General features: G+C 53.8%; 1 protein-coding gene across 1 annotated transcript in view; it reads left to right on the top strand.

Moving 5' to 3' along the window:
- The first annotated feature begins 4,678 nt into the window (after positions 1-4,678).
- Positions 4,679-25,320, top strand: part of LOC138101667 (centrosome-associated protein CEP250-like) — a 57,776-nt gene continuing 37,134 nt past the window's right edge. Inside the window, exons 1-14 of the mRNA XM_068999441.1 lie at positions 4,679-4,693; positions 5,580-5,627; positions 5,774-6,021; positions 6,478-6,631; positions 16,819-17,012; positions 18,308-18,435; positions 18,625-18,794; positions 19,530-19,709; positions 20,319-20,453; positions 20,730-20,873; positions 21,331-21,611; positions 22,810-22,969; positions 23,548-23,791; positions 24,402-24,556. Coding sequence (XP_068855542.1) covers positions 4,679-4,693; positions 5,580-5,627; positions 5,774-6,021; positions 6,478-6,631; positions 16,819-17,012; positions 18,308-18,435; positions 18,625-18,794; positions 19,530-19,709; positions 20,319-20,453; positions 20,730-20,873; positions 21,331-21,611; positions 22,810-22,969; positions 23,548-23,791; positions 24,402-24,556 — 2,256 coding nt within the window. The remainder of the gene's footprint in view (positions 4,694-5,579; positions 5,628-5,773; positions 6,022-6,477; positions 6,632-16,818; positions 17,013-18,307; positions 18,436-18,624; positions 18,795-19,529; positions 19,710-20,318; positions 20,454-20,729; positions 20,874-21,330; positions 21,612-22,809; positions 22,970-23,547; positions 23,792-24,401; positions 24,557-25,320) is intronic.

The following is a 25,320-nucleotide window of genomic DNA, read 5'->3' as shown; positions in this document are numbered from 1 at the left end:
TTCCCTTCTCCGGGGCAAAGGTGAAGAAACCTGGCTAAAGTTATATAAAAAAAGTGGTTTTAAACTGGTTGGTTTTCCAACAGGGGGGGTCCCTTGGGCGTTTCTAGGGGCTAACAGGGGGGTTTGGGGTGGCTCCGGAGACATTCTGGGAGTCTGTGGGAGGTGAGATGGGAGTTTGGGGGGCTCTAATTAGCTTTTAATCCACCCTAGGCAAAGATATTAATATTCATAATCCTATAAAGTCTTTGTTCTTCTTCCCAAAGTTCAGGACTTCAGCATGACTTTGGCTGAGCAGCAGTCCGTGCCAATTAGTAAAGCTTACTAAAATAGATCATTTGATTTAGCTAATTGTAATGCTCATGGATCGTGTGTTTTACAGGGGGCACATACTAAGGGGGGACACGGATAGGTGGATCGGGAAGTCCCAAGTACCTTCCAAGTACCGCAGCCAACAGGGAAAGGGAAGGAGGAGAAAATGCGGCCAGGAAATGAGGAGAAAAGAAGGCTACTTGCTCCAACTAATTGGGAGAGACCCCGTTGGACACACACCTGACGGACTTTCTCCCTTTCTCCAAATCAAGGCAATTTTACAGGACTCCTCGGTCTCCTTTGTGGACACGAACTTCTAGTGAGGTGAATTTTACCCACTGCGGGGTGGGGGGCACAGGAGCTCCTCTGCCTGGGGAGGGGGGAGTATAAAGCAGTATAAACCAGTCCAGACTGGGGCAGGTGGGGAAAATTCAGAGTCACAAGGGGCCAGTGGCAGCGAGGCAGGGAGGGGCGGGAGTGATCGGCCGGGGAGGGGGAGAGGGGGAAGTTCCAGCCTCAGCCGGACCCCCCTCATTGACTGACAAGTGGGGAGCGGCTCCCGCCCAACCGGCGGGCGGGGAAAAGCGCCCTCAGTCATTGGCTGGGCGGGACAGGGGGCGGGGCGAGAGCTGTTCCCGCCTCAGCCCAACTCCCCTCAGTCATTGGCTGGGCGGGACAGGGGGCGGGGCGAGAGCTGTTCCCGCCTCAGCCCAACTCCCCTCAGTCATTGGCTGGGCGGGACAGGGGGCGGGGCGAGAGCTGTTCCCGCCTCAGCCCAACTCCCCTCAGTCATTGGCTGGGCGGGACAGGGGGCGGGGCGAGAGCTGTTCCCGCCTCAGCCCAACTCCCCTCAGTCATTGGCTGGGTGGGTACCGGAAATGACCCAACAAAGCCTCAAAACCTTTTCAAAACTTAACAAAACTGACAAAAATGGAATAAATTTGTATAAGTATAGAAAAATTTAAGGCTATATTTGTTACATTTAAAGAATGGAGGGTTGAAAAGGCGGACTGTGCACAAAAACGTGGCAAAACCAAGAAAACCCCCAAAACCCCTTTAAGAATCCCTCGGGATTAAGTGAGATTAAGTAGAAGCATAATAAATATGAATAAAGAAGTTAAAGCTATACTTAACATATAATTAAAAAATGGGGCGGTGTGAAAGGGGCTTCGGGTGCTAAAATGCTTCAAGAAGGCATCAAAAAACCCCAGGTGTTATAAACGAGGTGGGAAACCTTTTGGCAGGCTAACTTGTTTATTAATTAGCAACTGAGAACGAGGATCCAAGATAAGCTCAGACCCTACACTACAAGCCAGAAAAATGAACAATGTGACACATCGAGTACTCCCTTGGACCACAAGTTTCCACCAGAGAACCTGGTACAGAGCACTTGGTCAGTTTTTATTGTCTCTGTCACCTCCAGGACTGGTGCGCTTTCAATCTCACTGATTGGCCACTTTCCGGTGTTCTGATTGCCTTTTAACATGGTGCATCCTTGACCAATCATTTCTAATTGGATCCATTCCATTGGTCAGCTCCTTTTCCAGTCAGGGTCTTGGGTACTGATATCGTCTCATGGGGTAATGGTTCTAAAAGGATCCTTCTATAAAGTCCATCAGGTTCCTGTTGTACCTGCCTCTAATGGTTATACCCATGCATTGCTTCCTGTACACACGCGCACTTAACTCATTAGCTTATAACTATTTAAATTCATAGTACATTAATTAGGCACTTTATTTAACAATTCATCAACTAATTATCGATATATAGGTAACCAGCCCGGGAAAGCCAACCTGCTATAACACAAGCACCAAATTCCCCTCCTGCCGGGGCTGGCTGTCCAGCAGCTCAAGTAGGAGAGTCCTCCAGGAGCTCAGGGGAGCTGAGGCCCCCGTGCTGAGGCACAGCCCGTGGAGAAAGGGGTCAGTGGCCCGAATGCGTGCTTTGGGAATCAGAGCTGGGTTCCTAAATCCTGTCGGAACTCTCTCTCCCCGACCTGTGGTGGCTGAGGGTTGTATGAGGGAAGGGTTTGCCAGCCATGAACTGGACTTGTTGATCATCTGAGCTCCGTTCAGGGGCAGTGTGGGAGCCTGTTCCTTTCCCCTTCCCCAAGGGCAGAGTGTTGGTGAGGGCTGGAGTTGGAGGCTGTGTCTGCCCCCACAGCCGGTACCGTGGGGCTGCGGATGCTCCTGCCCACGTGGGCTTGTCTGAGCTGGGCTTTCTGCCTCTTTCAGGTGTCCTTGCTGCAGTCACAGGTGGCCTGAGACCAACAGCACTGGCAGAACTACACTGAGAGCTGTGCAAGGACCAGCCAGGAGCTCAGACCTTCACCGGGAGCTGTCCTGCTCCTTTGCAGCTGTGCTCAAGGAGCCCAAAGCTGCTGTTCTGGAAGCAGAGACTCGAAGCTGCATCGGTCTCTGAAGCTGAACTTGGCAGTGACATCCCTGGGCCGTCAGTCTCTGGAGAGAGTCTGGAGAGGCCCTGGAGAAGGCAGGTGCCGCTCTTCTCTTCCCCAGACGATTTGTACCCTGCCAGAAACCAATTCCTGTCAACTGGGGCACAAAAATTCTCCCTAGGACACAGATGAATGTTCTCAAAGATGAAGGAGTAAAATATCTACCAAAGCTTTTCCAAGCATTTGGTTCTGGAAGGTCTGTTCCTAGCGAGGTGTTCCGGTTTGGCCAAATTTAGAAATATATCCTCTGAGAGAAGGCACAACCACCCCTCCCCCACCAGGTTTGGGAAAAAATAAATTTTCCTTGAAGGAAAGTGAAGGAGATAAAACTATTTATTGAACAAACACACGGGAAAAGGAAAATAATGCTAAACAATAAAATCTCTCGCTGTGGAGAAAAAACCTGGGAAAGTGTTAGAGTCCTCCTGTTGGTCTCCTCAGAGCTGGGGCTTGGCCCAAGGCCAGGCCCTCTGCGCTCGGTGGAAAGTCCTCCTGATGTGTTCTAATATTGTAGCAGTCCAGTGGAAAAGGGAGAAAGTCCGAAATTCCAGGGAAGGAAAAAAAAATTCACCTCTCTCTCCGGAGAAAAAGAAGCTGAACAACTGGCCAAAAGCTGACCGGGAAGCCGCAAGCCAGGTGCCTCCTCCCTCCCCTGCCGCAGCTGGAAAAAAACCCCGCTATCTGTGTGTGACCTTGAACAAGCTGCAAACTGCTTTGAAAAAGTTGTGCTCAGTTTAGAGGCATAGAAATTAATTTCTGGGCATAGGCAGCGATATGGGCTACACATCATAAGGTCACCCCAAGACACAAGGAATCTTTGAAATAAGCAGCAAGACTTTTCTTCTGCCTAGAAGACCTAGTGATATGTTGCCAAACAGAGAGCAGAGAAAAAAATGCACTCGTGTCTGTCTCGGGATTCTGAATCTCTTTTATGAGCCTTAAACACTGCAACTCCTGGCATTTCTCTGTAGGAATTTGAAAAGACCCTGAAACACCATTTTTCCTCCTCATGTGGCTGTTCTAGATGCAGAGCTTTACTTTCCATGAATATTTGTAAGCACCAAGAACCTTTTGAGGCTTTTTCTTACACCTCCCCTTTGTCAGGGGAGACAGACAAATTCCTGTGACTCAGGAACTAAGCGCATCCCTAAAGAGCATGCGGGTCTCAGGAATGCTGAGCCTTAAAACTGATGCTGTCTGGGCCAGCAACTTTGAACTCATGTTATGAGCCAGGTCCCTGCCCAGCTGCCCAGCTGGGCTGTGGGGATGTGGGGGTGCTGGTGCAGGTGCCGGGCAGCAGTGAGCTGGGATGGGTGGAGAGCCAGGGGAGGGCCTCTCCAACAGCCCCTGGAATGTTGGGGTTTGCAGCCTGGCAACCATCAACAGCCCATGGAATGTTGGGGTTTGGAGCCTGGCAACCATCAACAGCCCATGGAATGTTGGGGTTTGGAGCCTGGCAACCATCAACAGCCCATGGAATGTTGGGGTTTTCGCCCTGGCAACTGTCAACAGCTCCTGAACATTGGGGCTTTGACCTTGCAACTGCCAACAGCACTTTGATCTTGTGCTCTTGACCCTGCAAAGGCCAACGACCCTTGGATATTGGGGTTTGACCCTGCAAAGGCCAACGGCCTTTGGACATTGGGGTTTAGACCCTGCGAAGTCAAACAACCTTTGGAGATTGGGGTTTGACCCTACAAAGGCCAACGGCCTTTGGACATTGGGGTTTAGACCCTGCAAAGGCCAACGGCCTTTGGACATTGGGGTTTAGACCCTGCGAAGTCAAACAACCTTTGGAGATTGGGGTTTAGACCCTGCAAAGGCCAAAAGCCTTTGGAGATTGGGGTTTAGACCCTGCAAAGGCCAACGGCCTTTGGACACTGACATTTGGTCACTGCTCGTGCCAAGGGGCAGATGGAGACCCGGCGGGTGAGTGAGAGAGCTGCTGCCCTCTTTGTGCCAAGCCCAGCAGGGGCCTGGGTGGGCCTGGGCTGTGCCACTGGGAACAGTTCCCTTTGGGAATAGCAAGGGATTAACAGTTGGCTGTTCCAGAGCTAGCAGCAGCTTTGGTGCTGGCCATGGGGACAGGCCTGGGAGGGAATGGGGGGGCTCCTGGCCATCCCAGAGCACACCCACATCTCCTCCTCCGTCCTTGTCCCACTGGAGGGTGTGGGCACAAACAAGGGAGCAGCTTTCACTGCCTTCCCCTCAGCCCAATTCACAGCGCAGCCTGAGCGCTTCCCAGAGACAAGAATGGGTTTCTCCCAGACATCTCCAAGATGATCCCCAGTGGTGCAGAGGAGGCCACGAGGATGATAGGAAGATGCTCCAAGGGCTGGAGCACCTGTGCCAAGGGAAAAGGATGCAAGAGTTGGGGTTGTCCAGCCTGGAGAAGGTTCCAGGGTGACCTTCCAATGCATGAAGGGGCTGGAAGAGAGCTGGAGAGAGTCTTAAGCCAGGGGCCTGCAGGGAAAGGACAGGGTCTAATGGGATATTGGGAGGGAATTCTTCCCTGTGAGGCTGCTGAGGCCCTGGCACAGGTTGCCCACAGAAGCTGTGGCTGCCCCTGGATCCCTGGCAGTGTTCAAGACCAGGTTGGATGGGGCTCTGGGCAATTCCCCTTGTGGTGTTCTAAGAAGTGATGAGACACCTTCCAGCATGTTTGTTTGTGCTGCTGTCAACCTACTGGGCTGAAAATATTCCCAAGGAAGGGAGGAAGGAGCTGAGCTGGAATTCCAGGCTGGGAAGCATTTAGAGGCGACTGCCTCAGGGGCAGCCATGCAGTCTGAGTGTGCTCTTCCCTGTGCTCTTCCAGGGAGCTCGAGGCCTTTCTCACCAGGGACGTTTCTCCAGAGCCCCTGAGGTGAGTAAACTGTGCTGAGCTGGCTCGGATTTGAAACTGGTCCTCCACAAATGGACACTGGTTCTTGTGGAATCAGAAGAGGCATCTCAGTGGTACTTTGGAATAGGAACAGAGTACCTGACTAACAGCTGGATGTGGGCTTTCAGGTGCTGTTAGACGGCAGTGACAGCATGGCCAGTTCCATCACCGGCGCTGACCGTTCCCAGCATGCAGCCTCCAGGAACAGCCTCTCAACTCTGACATCCACTGATGCACAGCATCCCTTGGAATTGGTTTGGGAAGCCACAGAGAATTGTGGGCGCTTGCAGCGATGTTTTGAGAAAATGGAGGAGCGATGCAAGAGGCTCAGTAGCCACCGGGAGCACATAGACTCTGTGATGGAAGAAATCAGAAGGTGAGTGTTTCTTCCTCCTCCTCCTGCGTTCCAGAGGCAATCTGCGTCCAGGTCTGGGAGTTCAGAGGTGTTCTGGGCAAAGAACTCACCTGCCCTACCATGTGTAGGCCTCAGTGTGGCTCTTGAGCATCGTCCTGTCAGGGCTTTTCATGCTCTACTGTGACTCCCAAGGCTGCCTGGGAGATGCACAGCGATGTTGGAATAGAAGACTCCTTCCTCTCACCGTGCTGCTTCCCTGAATTCTGTTCTTTGAGAGCCCCTGTCCAGCCACTGCTTCTCACTGAAGGAAGGCAAAATCCTGCCTTCCTTTCCCTTTGCCTCTGGAGGATTTCCTTGGGAGGGAAAGAGCAAGGTCTTCCTTAGCCCACTGCCCCCAGCTCCATTGTGGAGGGCTGAAAATGGGATCGATGGCTCTTCAGGCCTCTTCCTTCTTCTGACTGAGCCTTGTCTCTGCAGTGACTGTGAAAACCTTGAGAAGTCCAAGGAAAAGCTGCAGCAATGCACTGGAATCCCGGAGCCAGGAGCCTTGAGTCTGCGCCAGAAGAACAGCAAGCAGCTGAAGGAAGCGTCAGCCCAGGCGGAAAAGGCGGAGCAGCAGCACAGGATGGAGGTTGGTTTTGGAAATGAGGCTGGTTTTCCGTTGAAAACTTGTCTTGCCCCTTCTTGTACAGTGGAGGACTTGGCTGCACTCGAGGGAGAAGACCCATCACTGCAGAGGGAGCTGGAAGTCAACAGGCAGGCACTGGAGGAATTGCAGCTTCAGAGGGAGCTGCTGGAGCAAGAGGGGCATGATGTTACCGTGGCTCTGGACACCTTATTCCTAGGCAGCACCTGTGGGAGTGGGAGTTGTGCCAGCCAGATCAGGCCAGATGCTGTTTCTGGCAGTAGAAGAGAGGGACACTGCTGTGCACACCTGGCTCAAGATGGCACATGCATTTATTAGCCAGGCATATGCATGTTCATCAGCAAAGGGTTACATGCTTCTGCAAAATTTGTTCCTTTGGGCAGCCCCAGAGCCTCTAAAAGAGGGAACGGAGCTGGGGAAGGGTCTGGAGCACAGGTGTGACAAGGAGTGGCTGAGGGAGCTGGGGGGGCTGAGCCTGGAGAAAAGGAGGCTCAGGGGACACCTTCTCGCTCTCTCCAACTCCCTGTGACAGGAAGGTGCAGCCAGGTGAGGGTTGGTCTTTGCTCCCAGGGAACAAGGGACAGGACAAGAGGAAACGGCCCCAAGTGTGCCGGGGGAGGTTTGGATTGGGTGTTACAGGAGAGCTGTGAGAGAAGGGTTTGTTTCTGATGGTCTCTGTCAGACAGTCTCAGTTCTGGAGTATGTGGTAGGTTTGGCAAATACCCAGCAGAGGTTTTGCTTTTGAAGAGAAAAGCTCAAAACCACAGTGTAGTCTTCAGGCTTGAATACCAGCAAGGGCCATGAGACACCTTCTTTGTGTAAGACAAGTAAATGGTATTGTCGGTGTGAACTGCTGCACAAAGAGAGTCTGCTTTGGCCACATCAGCCAGACTGCCATCAGTCACTAAAGGACTGCTCACCACAAGAGCCGTTTCCCTGCCAGGCATGCCCTCGTTGCAGAGAGCTGCTTTGCACACTGGAGGAGGGGACACTTTGATGTGGGTTTTGTCCGAGAAGGAGAAACCCTGTGAATTTTCACTTGCTTCAGCAAGCAAAATTGCTTTCCTCAACCATCCTGAAAATGTCCAGCACAGGAATAGATCCTGATAGACATTTTGTTGGTAAGGGAGTGTGCAAGGAGAACTGGTGTGATTTTTTGCAAGGCTGGAGCTGTGGGAGATGACAGGCTATGGGGCTGTGTGGAGCATGCCCTCCATGCCTTCTACATTGAATTTGGGGAGGTGAAAGGTGAACAGGGCTATCTTTGGGCCCAGGAATGAGCCCTCTCACAGGAAGCCCGGCAGAAACATCAGCTTTCCGTTGGGATTTTTGTGCTGCTCTTGTGCTCTGTTTTCCTAAGACTTACCTCGGAGGATCTTCACTGTTCTCTTAAGGGTCCTCTTTTGGTGTGTACTGGTCGGTGTCCATAGCCAAACTGAGTTTGTAGGACTTTTCTTTTGTGGGCACAGGGAGGGCGCAGCAGGAACGCTGACAAGAGACAAATCTTTTTAAAGACTCGCCTGGAGTATTTCTGAACAGCAACCCAGAGATGTCTCCTGGGCTGTGTTCTAAGTCACTTCCTGGGAAGCTGTGTCCCCCCCAGGGCAGACAGTGGCCCAGGGGAGCAGCAGCCGAGTGCTCTGAGAGCGCGTGAGCCCATCAGTCTTTGCCTCTTGCCACACAGAGTTTGCAGGGGAAGTGTCAAGCCCTCTGCTCTTTCCTTCTGTGCAGGTCCTGCTGGAAAAGCAGAAGGAGAAGAATTCTTTATCAGAGACACTGCTCCAAACTCGGGGACAGCTAAGCCAAGCCTGCCAGCAGGTGCAGCAGCTCAGGCAGGAGGTGAAAGAGCAGCAAGAGAAGGGGCAGGTAAGTCTGAGCAGGCAGGGAACAGAGTGCAGGGCAGTGGCAAGGGCACAAAAGGCAGGTGCTGGGAGTCAGGAGGCAAGGGCTGCTTCAGGCCCTGGCAGCACAGAGCCTGGCAAGCTCCAGAGCTCAGGCCCGGGAAGCAAGGCTTGCAATGGAAGCAGAGCTGGGTAGAGAAGCCAAAAGAAGTCGCTGAAGGAATGGGATTTTGAGAGAGCAAGTGGGAAAAGCTGAGCCTGAGGGCAGGTCGCAGGAAGTTGCTCTGCATTTTGTTGCCAGACCATCCAGGCAAAGCTGCAAGCTGAGCTGCAGGAAGCTCGGGGGGAGATCCAGGCAGCGCAGAAGAGGCACAAGGAAGAATTACGAGGCATCAAAGAGGAAATGAATCTCCTCCTTGAGCAGAGGGAGGCTCTACAAAAGCAGGTGAGTGAAAGAGCAGTGGCACCGCAGCATCCAGCAGGGGGTCTGTGCCCTTCTTGCTTTTCCATGGCAGAGCAGCAGCTGCTGGGGTGGTCCCTGGGGCTGCCTCGTGCTCTGGGCTCCTTGGCAGCTGCTCTGAAGGACCCTCGGTGCTCTGCTGAATCTCAGCTGCTGCCCTGGACAGCTGGACTAGTCCTCTGGGCTGTTGGCCAGCAACCATCAGCACGGATTCCTGCTGGCCTCTTCTTGCTGGCCTTGGTGTGGGAGGTGCTTTTTCAGGTGCCCTTGGTGGGCCACGTAGAGATTGAAACAAGTTGTCCGTATGCATTGTGAATCTGGTGCTCTGAGGACAGGGAGAAATGGAAAGTTGGCCTTTGCCTTTTCTCACAGCCTCTGCTGTGGCTGACAGTGACAGGCTGTGGCTGTAGCCTCTGACTGCTTTGTTCTGTTTGACTGGAGGTGGGAGAGTTGACATCTCAGCTGGCAGCCTCCAGAGAGTCCCAGGCAACGATTGTTCAGAGAGCCCAGCAAGATGTGAGGGAGGCCCAGAAGCAGTCAAGGCAGAAGCTGTTGCAGGTTGAGCAGCTCCAGAAGATGCTGGAGGAGGCAGAACATCAGAACAAGGAGCTGCAAGTGCACCTGAAGAACTTGGAGATGGAAAGGAGTCAATGGGAAGAAGTGGCACGCCAAAATTCGGGACTTTGGGCTTCCTTGAACACCCTAGAGAAGGAAAAAGCCAGGTAAATGAAAGCCTGTGGGACTCTGCCTTGTGGGAATGGATTCCCTCTTTGCCATCTTTGCACTGGCCAGGGGCTCTGGCAGCATTTCCTATGTGGCAGAGTTCTGAACTCTCCGTGCAGACGCGTCTGGTTGTCTGGATGTTGTGTTTCATTTTCTTTTCTTTCAAGCCTTCAGTTAGAGTTTTTCTGAAGACAAAGGCTTTTGGAGTAGCTCTTTCCCTCTAGGGGTGTGTTCTGTTGTGAGGTGGGTGTGCTAACACTGCCCAAGCTGCAGTGTAAGGAGCTGGACACATCCAGCAGCTCCGCCTTGGGTCCTGTAACTTGAAGCCTTTGGGATCTGGACCAGCCTGGCATGCTGATGCCTTTGCTTGGCAGAACCATCTCAAGGCCCTGATTGCTGACCTAGGCCAGATTCCCCTCAAAGGCACCCAAGAACCAAGAATGTCTCTGTTGCATCGTTCCTCAGAAAATGCCCCCAGGTGCCTGGGGGGGCTCAAGCAGGGTCCCTGCCAGCCTCCAGAGTCACAGGCAATACTGACTGTGCAAAGAATGCAAGAGACAAGACCAAGGTTAGCGGGGCCCCTCCAGCTGACCAAGTCCTGCCGGTCTTCAGTGCCACAGGATTCTTCTTTTGAGAAGAAGACAAAGAAAGGGCAGGGCCCTCTTGCTTGCCTGCAGGTTTCTGCATCTTCCATCAGGTTGTGCTCCAAGGCTCTGTTGCCACTTCTGCTATCGGCCTTTGTTTCTCCAGCTGGAAGTAGGATGGGTGCTGGTAAATCTTAGGGAACTTCCCCGAGATCCTCTGGCTGTAGGGTGCTGCTCCTCCTACCTGGACATACAAGATGGGGCAAGGAAATGTCTCTTCCATGTTGACCAAACCTTTCCCCCTTGGAGCCTGCGTAGTCAGAAGAAAACTCTTCCTCTCCCCTAATCTCTTCATGGCAAGACTTTGTTAGGTCTATATTCACATTCCCATCTCAAGAAGAAGGTAGGACATGTAGGCAGGAACTCCTCATTCTTTCATGAATAAAAGCAGAGTGGGCACATGCTGGGCTGTGACTGCAGGGGGAACAAACAAACAGCCACGTTGTTTAGACAAACCTCATCAGACAGAGCAGTTTTCCCCGAGGTGGTGCGAGTCCTAAGAGTTCCTAAAATGTGATACCGTGTAGTAATGAGTTGCATGCTTCCCTTTTAGGCTGCTTCTGTCTCTGGAGGAAAAGAACCTGTGCCTCAGAACACTGGAAGAAAAGAACCAGGCACTGAACAATCAGGTGTCTCAATTTCGTTCTGCTCTTCGCGAGGCCGAGCAGCTCTGTGCAAACCGCACAGGACAAGTGCTGAAGCTCAACGCCCAGGTAATCTGTGCCCTGGCGTCCTCTTCTCCAGGGACACACATCATCACCTTTGGCTTGGAGGCCCCAACTGCTTTCCCCTCCCAGCAGCATCCACTGCTGCCGTGTTCTGCCCCGGGGTGCTGCTGCACCCACAGGCCAAGGCTGGATCTGGTGTCTGCTGCCGATGTTTTCCTCCGTTCTCTCCCGGCTCCCAGCAGGAAATGTGGGAGGAGAAGCAGCAGCAGACTCCTTTGGAGCTTCTCCATCCCTCTGTTAGCAGTGTTGTCCCAGATGGAGTTGGTGCCTGTGCTGGGCACCGAGCAATGTGGGCACACAGACGTGGCTATGGCAGGCTGGGGAGGGCACTTCCAGCGCAGCCAGTTCAGCCGGTGTTCAGAGCTGCAGCCTCAAGGATGCCCATTGGCTCCCTTTCCCTATTTTCAGGACACTTGTTTCCATTGGAATCCTTGGCTCTGTGCCTTCTGTTTTGGGCATGTTTTTTTGCCTGAAGTCATTTCTCCTTTGTTACTTGCTCTACTGCCTGCTCTGCTGCCTCAGGAGCAGCCCTGTCCCTGAGGCTCTGTGCATCCATCTTCCAGATGCGGGCCCTGCAGAAGGCAGTGCTGGAGATGGAGGCTACCCAGGCAACTCGAGAGAAGCAGCTGCTGCAGGAGCTGGAGGAGTCCCGAGCAGGAGAACGGAGCTTGAGGGACTCTGTGCAGGTGCTGGAGGCTGAGGTGTCTGAGCTGCGTAGGAAGCTCCAGAGCTCTGAGAACAGAGCAGAGGCCTTGGCCACAAAGTGTCAGCAGGCCAGTGGTGCTCACCAGGAAACTCAATCCCAGCTGGACAAACTGCTCCTGGTTCTCCACCACGTGATCAGGGATAGCAGAGACTTGGTCACCTGGAGCTCAGGCAAGTGTGGGAGGCTGGGAGAGCAGGTGGAGCGAGGGGGTGGTTCCTGGTCATCCTGGTATGACACACTCACCCTGTCAGTTCAGGCTGACTCAGGCCTTGGGAAGTCTTGTCTCCCTGCAGAGACACAAGTCCATGTTTGTTTGTAGAGAAGTGATTAGAGTCAGAAGGGAGAAGGGCCCAAGTCCTGTCAAGCCACAGGGCCCATGCAGTTGTCTTTGGGGCAGTGCTGACATTAGTGGTCATCAAAATAACGTCAGCCTGTGACACACATCCTGCTGCAAGGCGAGCTCTAGGACAATGACAAAGGCACCTCCTCCTAGGTAGAAAGAGGCCTTGTTTGTTGGAGACTGTTGGATTAAATCTTGAAAGAGAATGTCTTCTCTTTTCAGAAAAGGGTCATGTCTTGGGCCTAAGTGCTTCTCAGGATGGGGATGTCCCCGCAGAGCTCACAGTGGACAGAGTGTCAGCAGCTCTGCAAGACCTGCAGCAGCACCTGGAGCATTCCCAGAAAGATCTGGTAATATGCACCCAGAAATCCTGTCCTGCTGCTGGGCTGCTGGACAAGCAGAGTGCCAAGGCCAGGATGGGTGGAAGTTCTTGTAGGGGGGTTGTCTCACTAGCATGGGGAGGAAGGAGGATCACGATCACATCTACCAGTACGGTCCAGCTGCCCTCTCCCACCTGGGCTATTTCTGCTTTAGTGTTTGTAGCCCTTTGTCTCCTGCCAGCAGTGGCACTGACAGGTGATTCTGTTCCTCTTGCCTCTTCCAGAATGATGCAAGGAAGAAGATACAGGCCTTGGAGCTGGAGCTGGGCATGGGGCAGGCTGAGAGGGACAATCTCAGAGCCAGCAATCAGGAGCTGCTGAAACAGTTGGAAGAAATTCAAGCAGGTACAGCTTCACCTCTCCCACCCGCTGCCCCATCCTGTCCCAGCAGGGATCTCTGATGCCACACAGAGGAAAAGGGCAGTGCCCAGAGATGGCAGAGGGGAAGAACAACCAGCAGGAGATTTCTCCATCCAGTGCCAGTGAAAGCTTTTTCTCGAGGAAGATGCCGTGGCTGGCAGTGCCATCTGGCTGTGCTATGGCTGATCCCGTGCACAGGTGGTGCCTTTCAGGTGCTGTGTCTGTGCTGAGGAGCTGTAGCTGGATGCCTCAGCTCGATTCCCCCCAACTCCAGGCCCTGCCAGAGCCCCCAGGCTATTGGCCTCTCTGGAGCAGGGCTGCACAGGCATCCCCGCTCCTTTGTCTCTCTTGGACTGCTCACTCTGCACAAGCCCAAGAGTAAAGACACTTTCCTATTCCTCTGAACCTTGCCCCTTGGAGTCCTGCTTTTTTCTCCTTCATTTCTGTCAGCTTTGGAAGCCCTTGCGGCCTTAGGGGCTGGCAAACACAGGCAGGCCAAGAAGACAGTGCTGTTGTCCCTGCAGGATGCACATCAGTTTGCCTTTGCTTTGCTGTTCTCATTCTCCTTCTCCTTCCTGCTGCAGCGATGTGGAGGGCAGAACACCAGAAGACCTCTCGAGAAACTGCCCTGGAGAAAGAGGCCATTGCCCTGAAGGAAGAGGGTGTGACTCTTTGTCAGGAGGTGGCATCTCTGCAGAGGAAACTGGAGAGCCTGGAGAAGGAAAGGAAGGATGTGCTGGTGAGAACGGCAGATGCCATGAAGGGCCATTTCCTAGCTATGTTTGGCCCTTGTGTTAATAGTTCTAAGGAGCACCTCTTTCCAGCTGAGCTTTTCAAACTGCATTCTTCTGAATAAGGAGGAAAAGATGTCGTAGTCATGTCAAAGCCAGTTAGTGCTGAGGCTGCTGGTTTTCCTCCATGCTGGAGTTTTGTGCCCTGTAGTTCTCAATGTCCACACTGTCTCTATGGACATTGCATGGTCTGGGCAATTCCTCGTGTCCAAACCCACGTCCAGATTTCAAATACCTGGACCTGGAACGAGAGGTGAGAAGGCCAAGTTTGCTGTTAATAGAAAGGTGTTTGGCCTTGGCCATCAGAGAGCAGCCAGTGGGGAGAAAAGAGAGAAAAGCAAAGTGCTGATGCAGATAAGGACGTGTGCCTGCAAGGGGAGAACTCGTCCTGAGTGGCAGCAGAGAATGACAGACTGATGTGGCCATTGCTGCTCCAAGAGAGGGCAGTGGGGCTCTCGGGGATGGTGCCATGGAAACTCTACACAGGAGAGCTCAAAAACCACTCCTGTCACCCCAGCTGCAGGGAATGAAATGTTGGGGGTGTCTGCTCTTCCCTTTCTCCCTGCTGGAGAGCACATCCTCATGGCACCGCCTAAATCCTGCTTAGCGTGGACTTGGAATCCTGGCTGCAGTTCTGGCAGCTGCTCCCCAAAGGAACACTCGAGTGGAGCTGCAAGAGGTCGGGGAAGGGCAGAAAGGGAGCTGGGATGGGCTGAGTGAGCTGGGAAAGACTCAGCGTCAAGGGCGGTCCCAGCAAAGGTCTGAGGCATCCCGAGAGGCAGAGAGAGAGGGGCAGCCTTTGCCTGCCTGTGGCAGGAGTCCTGATCTGGTATGAAAAGCAAACTGAGAGAGGGAATGAGTGACCTCCCTGTTTTGGCAGCGTGAACGGGAATTGTACGAGGAGCAGATGAGAGATCTGAAAAAGAAGAATGAAATGAAAACACCGGAGATGCGAAGTGTCAAGGAAAACACCCAACAACTGGAAGTGGAGAGGGAAGCCAAGCAGGAACAGTTGGAGCATGGGGCTGCTGCTTTGAAGGAATGGCAAGAGACCGCTCAAGTCCTGAGTGTTGCACTGACCAAGAGTGAAATTTCCAAAGGGGCTCTGAAGAAAGACCTGGACATCTTGAAGGAAAGGCTTTGTCTCCAGGTAGGCACTGGCACTGATCTTCAGTCCACTGCAACGTCTCTCAAAGATTCCAATGAAGTTTCCCATGAAGAGGTGGGATTCTAAATCCCTGTCAGTCTAGGCCTGCTTGGGCAAAGCAGCCCGGGCTGCAGCAGGCAGCCTTGTGTGTCTGCCTGGCTCCAGCCAGAGACCATTGGCTGCCAGATTGTTTGCTGGCATGCCTGGAATGACTGAGGCAGCTCTGGAGCTGCTGTTCAAATCAGCTCCAGGCCAAAAGCTGGGCATGGGGAATTGCTTCTCCCGTGCCCAGGCAAGGGCAGGCAACATGTGTGGGTTGGATTTGGTGTGGAAAGGAATGGAGCAGGTGAGCAGAGTGATGGACTGAAGTGAGCAGAGTTCTGTAGCGAGGGCTGAAGAGCAGCTGCACTGCTGGAGCTTCGAGGATGCTTCCCGAGATGGAGATTTCTGAGGGACAGCTCTTGTGGTGTTTGAAATAAGGGAATCATCTCCTCTCTGAACACCCAGCAGGCTGTTGGAGCAGAGGGCAAGCGGCTGTCTGAGCACTCCAGGAGGGGTGTGGAATGTGTGCGGGACCAGGTTGCAGCAGCAGCAGCAGACAAGCCAGAGAAGCGTGAGCTCAGGAGAACTTTTGAGGTAAAGTGGGCTTTCACTGCCTCTGCAGAGCCTCAGGCTCCTCTGGATCATGACTCGTGTGCCCAGGCAGTGCTTTGGAGTCCTCTGCTTGTTTCCTTGCCTCTCCCTGTCCCTGCTGTGGGCACACCACTTTGTTTGTTCTCTCTGTTGTGGCAGCCCATGGCTTTCACAAAGGCACCTTCACTCCGCTGCCTCCCTCCCTGGCCCCGTGTCCCCGGACACACACTGGCCTCTCCTGCACAGCCCCCAGCGAGAGCTCTTTGCCCCCAGTGCTGTCTGGTGCAATTGAGGGTCTGTGAGCAGAGATCTCCTTGCCTTGATGTCCAGAGGTCCTTTTGCCCCATGTTTGCTGACAGGTTTCTGTGACCCTTTCTCCCATCCAACCTGCAGGTGGAACCTGAAGGGAGGAGTGTCCAGAGAATCTTTGGGAATGTTTACCTCTCGGATACCATTAGAGTGGATGCTCCCCCGTCTTCCCAGCACAGCAGGTCGACTTCTGGACAGGTGAGAACATCATCTTCCTTGGTGGGAGGAACACAACCCTTGGCAAGGCACATGTCCCTCAGAAAGCAGAGTAGCAGCTGTGAGCTGAGCTGTTTTCCCCAAGCCAGGCAAGCCCTGAGCGCTGCTCCCAGGGCTGGCAGCTCCTCTGCTCCAGAGCAGACAGAGGGCACCGTGCTGGAGCTGCTGTGGCTGCACCCGCTGCAGAGCCAGCAGGAGGTGGGAGCAGCTGGCTCTCTGCTGCCAGCCAGCCCAGCAGCCACAAGCCCGTGGTGTCAGGAAAGAAGAGTTGGAGGAGTTTCGTGGCCTCAGCAGTGCTTGAAGGCTCATTCTCCCCGTGGGCTTCGTTGCCCACATTGTGCTCTGCTCCCATGTGGAATGCTCTGAAGTTTGGGAGAAGGAGAGTTTGCTCCCTGTCCCTGGGCTGGCTGTGCAGGAGCTTGCTGTTCAGATCAGCTCCAGGCCAAAAGCCGGGCATGGGGATCTGCTTCTCCCTTGCCCAGGCAAGGGGAGGCAACACGTGGGGGTGAGCAGTGATGGACTGAAGTGAGCAGAGTTCTGTAGCGAGGGCTGAACAGCAGCTGCACTGCTGGTGCTTAGAGTCAAGTGTATTGGCAGTTGTGGAAGATGCAGTATTTTTGGGTGACAACACAGAATTTGGGGCAGGGATGTTTGTTGGGAAGGAGCAATCTGGTGCCAGGCAAGCCAGCAGGGCCTGACACAGCACTTCCAAGGTAACAGTGCCAGAGGCTTTTGGCAGCCCAGGGTATCGGAGCTGCAGAGGGCAGATGCTGTGAAACTTTGAGCCCAGAGCACGGGAGCTCCCTGTCCTCTGGCTGCCTGCGAGGTGGCACTGGCTGGCTCTGCACAGGGCTCCTGAGGAAGGGCTCGAGCTGTACCTTGTCCTGCTTCCAGGTTTCCCAGGAGCAAGAGTCATTGAGCAGGGCTCTGGAGCAGCTGCACCAGGAGCCCTCTGGCCAAGGGCACGCACTGGCCCAGGTGTGCAGAGAGAAGGAGCTGCTGGGCCGGGAGAAGGCTGCCCTTGAGGGCCGACTGGCAGCCATGGAGCATCACCAACAAGACCTTTCCAAGCAGCTGGCAGAGACCAGGTAAAGGCAGGGAGGAGACCCTTTCCGGATGCTTTTACCTTGCATGGACAGAAAATGGAAGTCTCAAGAAAAAGAAATATGCCACAATGTGAAGGTTATTTTTCTGACATCTAAAGCCAGCAAAGCTGTTGTGAGCCTTGGGCTCCTGTTTGTGCCGCCAAGCACACTCGTGTGGGAAGTCAAAAGCAAGCCACCCGGCCCTGAATTGAGTAGTACTTAAACCATGCAGCTGTTGAGTGAAACCTCAAGTTTCTCTTGGGTTTAGTTCCTTGTGCTGGGCATTGAACATCCCTCTTTCCTTCCTAAGTAGCTTGACACAATCCTGATCTTCAGAACTGAAGCTTCATCTTCAGAACTCCAGGCTCTGACCTTGGGATGTTGGCAGTAGCATGCTGCCATTCAGGGGGAAGCCAGAGGCTCCTGCTGAAAATGCTGAGGGCCTTCTGCTTCCAAGCACACTCTTGAGAAGTGTGAGGCAGGACCTAGAGCTGCTTAGAGAGCAGCAGGGAAACCTCTTTGGAATTGTTGACAGCCCCTGGGGATTCTTGCTGTGTTGATGGGCACCCACCTGTCAAACCTGCCAAGGTCCTTTTGGATGGTCCCTCTCACTCTCCAAAGAAGGACAAGACTTGGGCTACTGCCTGCTTAGCTGGCAACACTAAAAGAAAGGTGGCAAGTCTATTCCTTGACCGTGCAGGAGCTTAAACTGCAGTCTCTGCATTCAGGTAGTTGTTGTTCAGACAACATGGTGTTCTGAATTTTTACAAGTGCTGCCATGACCATGAGATTTTACTGTATCATGCAAAGTAGTTCTGAAGTCTCTTAAATACAGAGTGTCTGGAAAATTATGTACCTTTATGTCCATGATGAAGAGAGTTAACAAGTCAGGAGTGAGCCAGGACGAGAGTCTGTTCTGTCCCCCTGCAGAGCAGCTTGGAAGTGCTGATGAGAGAAGGGCTGTGAGCAGAGGCTGGGCTTTTGCTCCTTGGCCCAGCCTGTGTGGGCACAGCTAGCCAGGGTCATAGGTCAGGAAGAGCAGCTGAAGGTTCGGCTGTTGAGGTCACGTTGGGCTGGGCTGTCTGTGCTGTGCCAGGCCATAAGGAAGGCCTGGGCACTCCCTCAGAGGGCCCTGCTTTGCTACTGAAATGGCACAAATGGGCCTTCTCTGTACAAGTTTCCATGCGACCCGTTTTGCATTCTCAGGCCTGGGCATCTTGAGCCACGTTGTCCTGGAATAACTGCCCGGGAGTGTCAGGAGCGAGCAGCTCATGTCTCTCCGTATTTGCAACCTGTAGGTCAGCGAAGGAGAACCTGGAATCCAGCCTGTTTGCTGCTCAGCAGCAGATATCCCAGCTGGAGATCACCAGCAACCATCTGGAGGCTCAAGTGCTCACAGTCACACAGGCCAAGGAGGCGCTACAAGGTGAGAACCTCGTGTGCTTTGTTTGTGGTGCCGCCCCACCTAGAGAAGCTGCTGTAAAGCCTCCTCTGTCTGCAGGGCTTCTGAGGAGCGGTGGCGCTGGAGGCAGGGCCCTCCTACGCTGACACTGAAAGGGCCTGAGTCAGTAAAGGCAGTAAAGACTCTGAATCTTGCTGTTGGTCGTGTTTGCAGGAGAAGTGAAGTGCCTCCAACGTGAGCTGGAAGCAGAGAGAACTCTCAGGAAGCAGGAGCAGGAAGACACAGCACAACAGCTCTTGCAGGCAGAGCAGCAGTGTCACAAAAGCCTCAGGCTTCAGGGAACTGCTCAGCAGGTGGAAATAAACAAGCTCCTGCAAGACCTGGTAGGTGACAATACGCTTCTGAATTGTCCAAGCTGGCCCTGGGGGCTGGTTTAGCACCAGCAGAGCCTGAGGGTGTGAAAGGGCAGCAGTCCTCTGCCAGAGGCCTCCCGCTGCTGGGCCGGGCAGGAGAGGCGGCGGCTCGGACTTGGAGGCGCGTGAAGACCCACAGGATGGTGCTGGGCCAGTAAATGCAGCCACGGCTTCCGTGAGGGCGTAAGGCGAGTTCCAGAGCAGCTTGGGCAGTGCCCACCCAAAGCGTGGCGGCCCAGGGCAGGATCTTCCCCGAGTCCCACCTGCCACGGAGCAGATGCCAGCGTGGAGCAGATGCCAACAGTGCTGCTGGCTGCAGGCGTGGGAACTCGGTTCCTGTCTTGCTGTGCTCCCACGGTGGACAGAGGGATTAGCTTTGGGCTGGAAGCAAATGGAACAGGCCCCGGTCCTTCAGTCCTTGTGACTGGGGCATCAGGGTGCCAGAAGGTGACACCTCCTTTTCTGAATGGTTGGACTCAATGCTTGTGCAGGTCTTTCCCAACAGAAATGATTCCATGGTTCTGGGATCCTTGCACCTGCTGAGCCTCCTTTTAAATTCCCTGACAGGACACGGTTTCTGGAGAGCAGAGAGCCAGTGCTGTTGTCTTTTCAGGTTGGGGTTTGTGGGAGGGATGAAGCTTCACGTTTTTCAGCGAGGAGCTTGCCTGGGGACTTCAACTTGAAGATTTTTCCTCCCCTCCTCAGGCAATTGAGCGGGAAAGGTACCATGCAGACATACAGGAGATGCTGCAGCAATGGGGAAAAGAGAAGGCAGAGAGAGAGCAGGAGCACCAGAAGGTGCTGTTTGAGATGAGGCAGAAAGTTGCCACCCTGCAGGCTCAAAGACAAGAGGAACAAACTAGATTTGAAAATGCCAAGCGAGAGGTAATGATTGTGCAAGGAGAATTGGTGTGATTTTTTGCAAGGCTGGAGCTGTGGGAGATGGCAGGCTATGGGGCTGTGTGGAGCATGCCCTCCATGTCTTCTACATTGAATTTGGGGAGGTGAAAGGTGAAGAGGGCTATCTTTGGGCCCAGGAATGAGCCCTCTCACAGGAAGCCCGGCAGAAACATCAGCTTTCCGTGTGGATTTTTGTGCTGCTCTTGTGCTCTGTTTTCCTAAGACTTACCTTGGAGGATCTTCACTGTTCTCTTAAGGGTCCTCTTTTGGTGTGTACTGGTCGGTGTCCATAGCCAAACTGAGTTTGTAGGACTTTTCTTTTGTGGGCACAGGGAGGGCGCAGCGGGAACGCTGACAAGAGACAAATCTTTTTAAAGACTCGCCTGGAGTATTTCTGAACAGCAACCCAGAGATGTCTCCTGGGCTGTGTTCTAAGTCACTCTCTGGGAAGCTGTGTCCCCTCCAGGGCAGACAGTGGCCCAGGGGAGCAGCAGCCGAGTGCTCTGAGAGCGCGTGAGCCCATCAGTCTTTGCCTCTTGCCACACAGAGTTTGCAGGGGAAGTGTCAAGCCCTCTGCTCTTTCCTTCTGTGCAGGTCCTGCTGGAAAAGCAGAAGGAGAAGAATTCTTTATCAGAGACACTGCTCCAAACTCGGGGACAGCTAAGCCAAGCCTGCCAGCAGGTGCAGCAGCTCAGGCAGGAGGTGAAAGAGCAGCAAGAGAAGGGGCAGGTAAGTCTGAGCAGGCAGGGAACAGAGTGCAGGGCAGTGGCAAGGGCACAAAAGGCAGGTGCTGGGAGTCAGGAGGCAAGGGCTGCTTCAGGCCCTGGCAGCACAGAGCCTGGCAAGCTCCAGAGCTCAGGCCCGGGAAGCAAGGCTTGCAATGGAAGCAGAGCTGGGTAGAGAAGCCAAAAGAAGTCGCTGAAGGAATGGGATTTTGAGAGAGCAAGTGGGAAAAGCTGAGCCTGAGGGCAGGTCGCAGGAAGTTGCTCTGCATTTTGTTGCCAGACCATCCAGGCAAAGCTGCAAGCTGAGCTGCAGGAAGCTCGGAGGGGAATCCAGGCAGCGCAGAAGAGGCACAAGGAAGAACTACGAGGCATCAAAGAGGAAATGAATCTCCTCCTTGAGCAGAGGGAGGCTCTACAAAAGCAGGTGAGTGAAACAGCAGAGGCACCGCAGCATCCAGCAGGGGGTCTGGTGCCCTTCTTGCTTTTCCATGGCAGAGCAGCAGCTGCTGGGGTGGTCCCTGGGGCTGCCTCGTGCTCTGGGCTCCTTGGCAGCTGCTCTGAAGGACCCTCGGTGCTCTGCTGAATCTCAGCTGCTGCCCTGGACAGCTGGGCTAGTCCTCTGGGCTGTTGGCCAGCAACCATCAGCACGGATTCCTGCTGGCCTCTTCTTGCTGGCCTTGGTGTGGGAGGTGCTTTTTCAGGTGCCCTTGGTGGGCCACGTAGAGATTGAAACAAGTTGTCCGTATGCATTGTGAATCTGGTGCTCTGAGGACAGGGAGAAATGGAAAGTTGGCCTTTGCCTTTTCTCACAGCCTCTGCTGTGGCTGACAGTGACAGGCTGTGGCTGTAGCCTCTGACTGCTTTGTTCTGTTTGACTGGAGGTGGGAGAGCTGACATCTCAGCTGGCAGCCTCCAGAGAGTCCCAGGCAACGATTGTTCAGAGAGCCCAGCAAGATGTGAGGGAGGCCCAGAAGCAGTCAAGGCAGAAGCTGTTGCAGGTTGAGCAGCTCCAGAAGATGCTGGAGGAGGCAGAACATCAGAACAAGGAGCTGCAAGTGCACCTGAAGAACTTGGAGATGGAAAGGAGTCAATGGGAAGAAGTGGCACGCCAAAATTCGGGACTTTGGGCTTCCTTGAACACCCTAGAGAAGGAAAAAGCCAGGTAAATGAAAGCCTGTGGGACTCTGCCTTGTGGGAATGGATTCCCTCTTTGCCATCTTTGCACCTGCCAGGGGCTCTGGCAGCATTTCCTACGTGGCAGAGTTCTGAACTCTCCGTGCAGACGCGTCTGGTTGTCTGGATGTTGTGTTTCATTTTCTTTTCTTTCAAGCCTTCAGTTAGAGTTTTTCTGAAGACAAAGGCTTTTGGAGTAGCTCTTTCCCTCTAGGGGTGTGTTCTGTTGTGAGGTGGGTGTGCTAACACTGCCCAAGCTGCAGTGTAAGGAGCTGGACACATCCAGCAGCTCCGCCTTGGGTCCTGTAACTTGAAGCCTTTGGGATCTGGAGCAGCCTGGCATCCTGATGCCTTTGCTTGGCAGAACCATCTCAAGGCCCTGATTGCTGACCTAGGCCAGATTCCCCTCAAAGGCACCCAAGAACCAAGAATGTCTCTGTTGCATCGTTCCTCAGAAAATGCCCCCAGGTGCCTGGGGGGGCTCAAGCAGGGTCCCTGCCAGCCTCCAGAGTCACAGGCAATACTGACTGTGCAAAGAATGCAAGAGACAAGACCAAGGTTAGCGGGGCCCCTCCAGCTGACCAAGTCCTGCCGGTCTTCAGTGCCACTGGATTCTTCTTTTGAGAAGAAGACAAAGAAAGGGCAGGGCCCTCTTGCTTGCCTGCAGGTTTCTGCATCTTCCATCAGGTTGTGCTCCAAGGCTCTGTTGCCACTTCTGCTATCGGCCTTTGTTTCTCCAGCTGGAAGTAGGATGGGTGCTGGTAAATCTTAGGGAACTTCCCCGAGATCCTCTGGCTGTAGGGTGCTGCTCCTCCTACCTGGACATACAAGATGGGGCAAGGAAATGTCTCTTCCATGTTGACCAAACCTTTCCCCCTTGGAGCCTGGGTAGTCAGAAGAAAACTCTTCCTCCCCCCTAATCTCTTCATGGCAAGACTTTGTTAGGTCTATATTCACATTCCCATCTCAAGAAGAAGGTAGGACATGTAGGCAGGAACTCCCCATTCTTTCATGAATAAAAGCAGAGTGGGCACATGCTGGGCTGTGACTGCAGGGGGAACAAACAAACAGCCACGTTGTTTAGACAAACCTCATCAGACAGAGCAGTTTTCCCCGAGGTGGTGCGAGTCCTAAGAGTTCCTAAAATGTGATACCGTGTAGTAATGAGTTGCATGCTTCCCTTTTAGGCTGCTTCTGTCTCTGGAGGAAAAGAACCTGTGCCTCAGAACACTGGAAGAAAAGAACCAGGCACTGAACAATCAGGTGTCTCAATTTCGTTCTGCTCTTCGCGAGGCCGAGCAGCTCTGTGCAAACCGCACAGGACAAGTGCTGAAGCTCAACGCCCAGGTAATCTGTGCCCTGGCGTCCTCTTCTCCAGGGACACACATCATCACCTTTGGCTTGGAGGCCCCAACTGCTTTCTCCTCCCAGCAGCATCCACTGCTGCCGTGTTCTGCCCCGGGGTGCTGCTGCACCCACAGGCCAAGGCTGGATCTGGTGTCTGCTGCCGATGTTTTCCTCCGTTCTCTCTCGGGTCCCAGCAGGAAATGTGGGAGGAGAAGCAGCAGCAGACTCCTTTGGAGCTTCTCCATCCCTCTGTTAGCAGTGTTGTCCCAGATGGAGTTGGTGCCTGTGCTGGGCACCGAGCAATGTGGGCACACAGACGTGGCTATGGCAGGCTGGGGAGGGCACTTCCAGCGCAGCCAGTTCAGCCGGTGTTCAGAGCTGCAGCCTCAAGGATGCCCATTGGCTCCCTTTCCCTATTTTCAGGACACTTGTTTCCACTGGAATCCTTGGCTCTGTGCCTTCTGTTTTGGGCATGTTTTTTTGCCTGAAATCATTTCTCCTTTGTTGCTTGCTCTACTGCCTGCTCTGCTGCCTCAGGAGCAGCCCTGTCCCTGAGGCTCTGTGCATCCATCTTCCAGATGCCGGCCGAGCTGGAAGCAGTGATCGAGAAGGCGGCTCCCCAGCCTACTCAGGAGAAGCAGGAGCTGGAAACTGAGGGGTCTGAGCTGCATGTGAGGCTCCAGAGCTCTGAGGAAAGAGCAGAGGCCATGGCCACACAGTGTAAGACTTTGGAGCTGGAGCTGAGGGAGGTGCAGGCTCAGATAGACCATCTGAAGGCTCGCAACCAGGAGCTGCAGCAGGAGTTGGAGGAAAGTGAGCAAGGTAGAGCTTCTCCTCTCGCACCCACTGCCCCATCCTGTCTTGCCAGCAGGGCTCTCTGATCCCATGCAGAGGAAAAGTGCCCTAGATGGCAGAGGGGAAGAACAACCAGCAGGAGATTTCTCCATCCAGTGCCAGTGAAAGCTTTTTCTCGAGAAAGATGCTGTGGCTGGCAGTGCCATCTGGCTGTGCTATGGCTGATCCCGTGCACAGGTGGTGCCTTTCAGGTGCTGTGTCTGTGCTGAGGAGCTGTAGCTGGATGCCTCAGCTCGATTCCCCCCAACTCCAGGCCCTGCCAGAGCCCCCAGGCTATTGGCCTCTCTGGAGCAGGGCTGCACAGGCATCCCCGCTCCTTTGTCTCTCTTGGACTGCTCACTCTGCACAAGCCCAAGAGTAAAGACACTTTCCTATTCCTCTGAACCTTGCCCCTTGGATTCCTGCTTTTTTCTCTGCCTTGAAGTTTCCTTCATTTCTGTCAGCTTTGGAAGCCCTTGTGGCCTTAGGGGCTGGCAAACACAGGCAGGCCAAGAAGACAGTGCTGTTGTCCCTGCAGGATGCACATCAGTTTGCCTTTGCTTTGCTGTTCTCATTCTCCTTCTCCTTCCTGCCGCAGCGATGTGGAGGGCAGAACACCAGAAGACCTCTCGAGAAACTGCCCTGGAGAAAGAGGCCATTGCCCTGAAGGAAGAGGGTGTGACTCTTTGTCAGGAGGTGGCATCTCTGCAGAGGAAACTGGAGAGCCTGGAGAAGGAAAGGAAGGATGTGCTGGTGAGAACGGCAGATGCCATGAAGGGCCATTTCCTAGCTATGTTTGGCCCTTGTGTTAATAGTTCTAAGGAGCACCTCTTTCCAGCTGAGCTTTTCAAACTGCATTCTTCTGAATAAGGAGGAAAAGATGTCGTAGTCATGTCAAAGCCAGTTAGTGCTGAGGCTGCTGGTTTTCCTCCATGCTGGAGTTTTGTGCCCTCTAGTTCTCAATGTCCACACTGTCTCTATGGACATTGCATGGTCTGGGCAATTCCTCGTGTCCAAACCCACGTCCAGATTTCAAATACCTGGACCTGGAACGAGGGGTGAGAAGGCCAAGTTTGCTGTTAATAGAAAGGTGTTTGGCCTTGGCCATCAGAGAGCAGCCAGTGGGGAGAAAAGAGAGAAAAGCAAAGTGCTGATGCAGATAAGGACGTGTGCCTGCAAGGGGAGAACTCGTCCTGAGTGGCAGCAGAGAATGACAGACTGATGTGGCCATTGCTGCTCCAAGAGAGGGCAGTGGGGCTCTCGGGGATGGTGCCATGGAAACTCTACACAGGAGAGCTCAAAAACCACTCCTGTCACCCCAGCTGCAGGGAATGAAATGTTGGGGGTGTTTGCTCTTCCCTTTCTCCCTGCTGGAGAGCACATCCTCATGGCACCGCCTAAATCCTGCTTAGCATGGACTTGGAATCCTGGCTGCAGTTCTGGCAGCTGCTCCCCAAAGGAACACTCGAGTGGAGCTGCAAGAGGTCGGGGAAGGGCAGAAAGGGAGCTGGGATGGG

Source organism: Aphelocoma coerulescens, unplaced genomic scaffold (assembly GCF_041296385.1).
Source record: "Aphelocoma coerulescens isolate FSJ_1873_10779 unplaced genomic scaffold, UR_Acoe_1.0 HiC_scaffold_39, whole genome shotgun sequence".
Taxonomy (NCBI): Eukaryota; Metazoa; Chordata; class Aves; order Passeriformes; family Corvidae; genus Aphelocoma; species Aphelocoma coerulescens.
The sequence above is the reverse complement of the archived record's forward strand: the minus strand, read 5'-3'. Positions and strand labels throughout refer to the sequence as shown.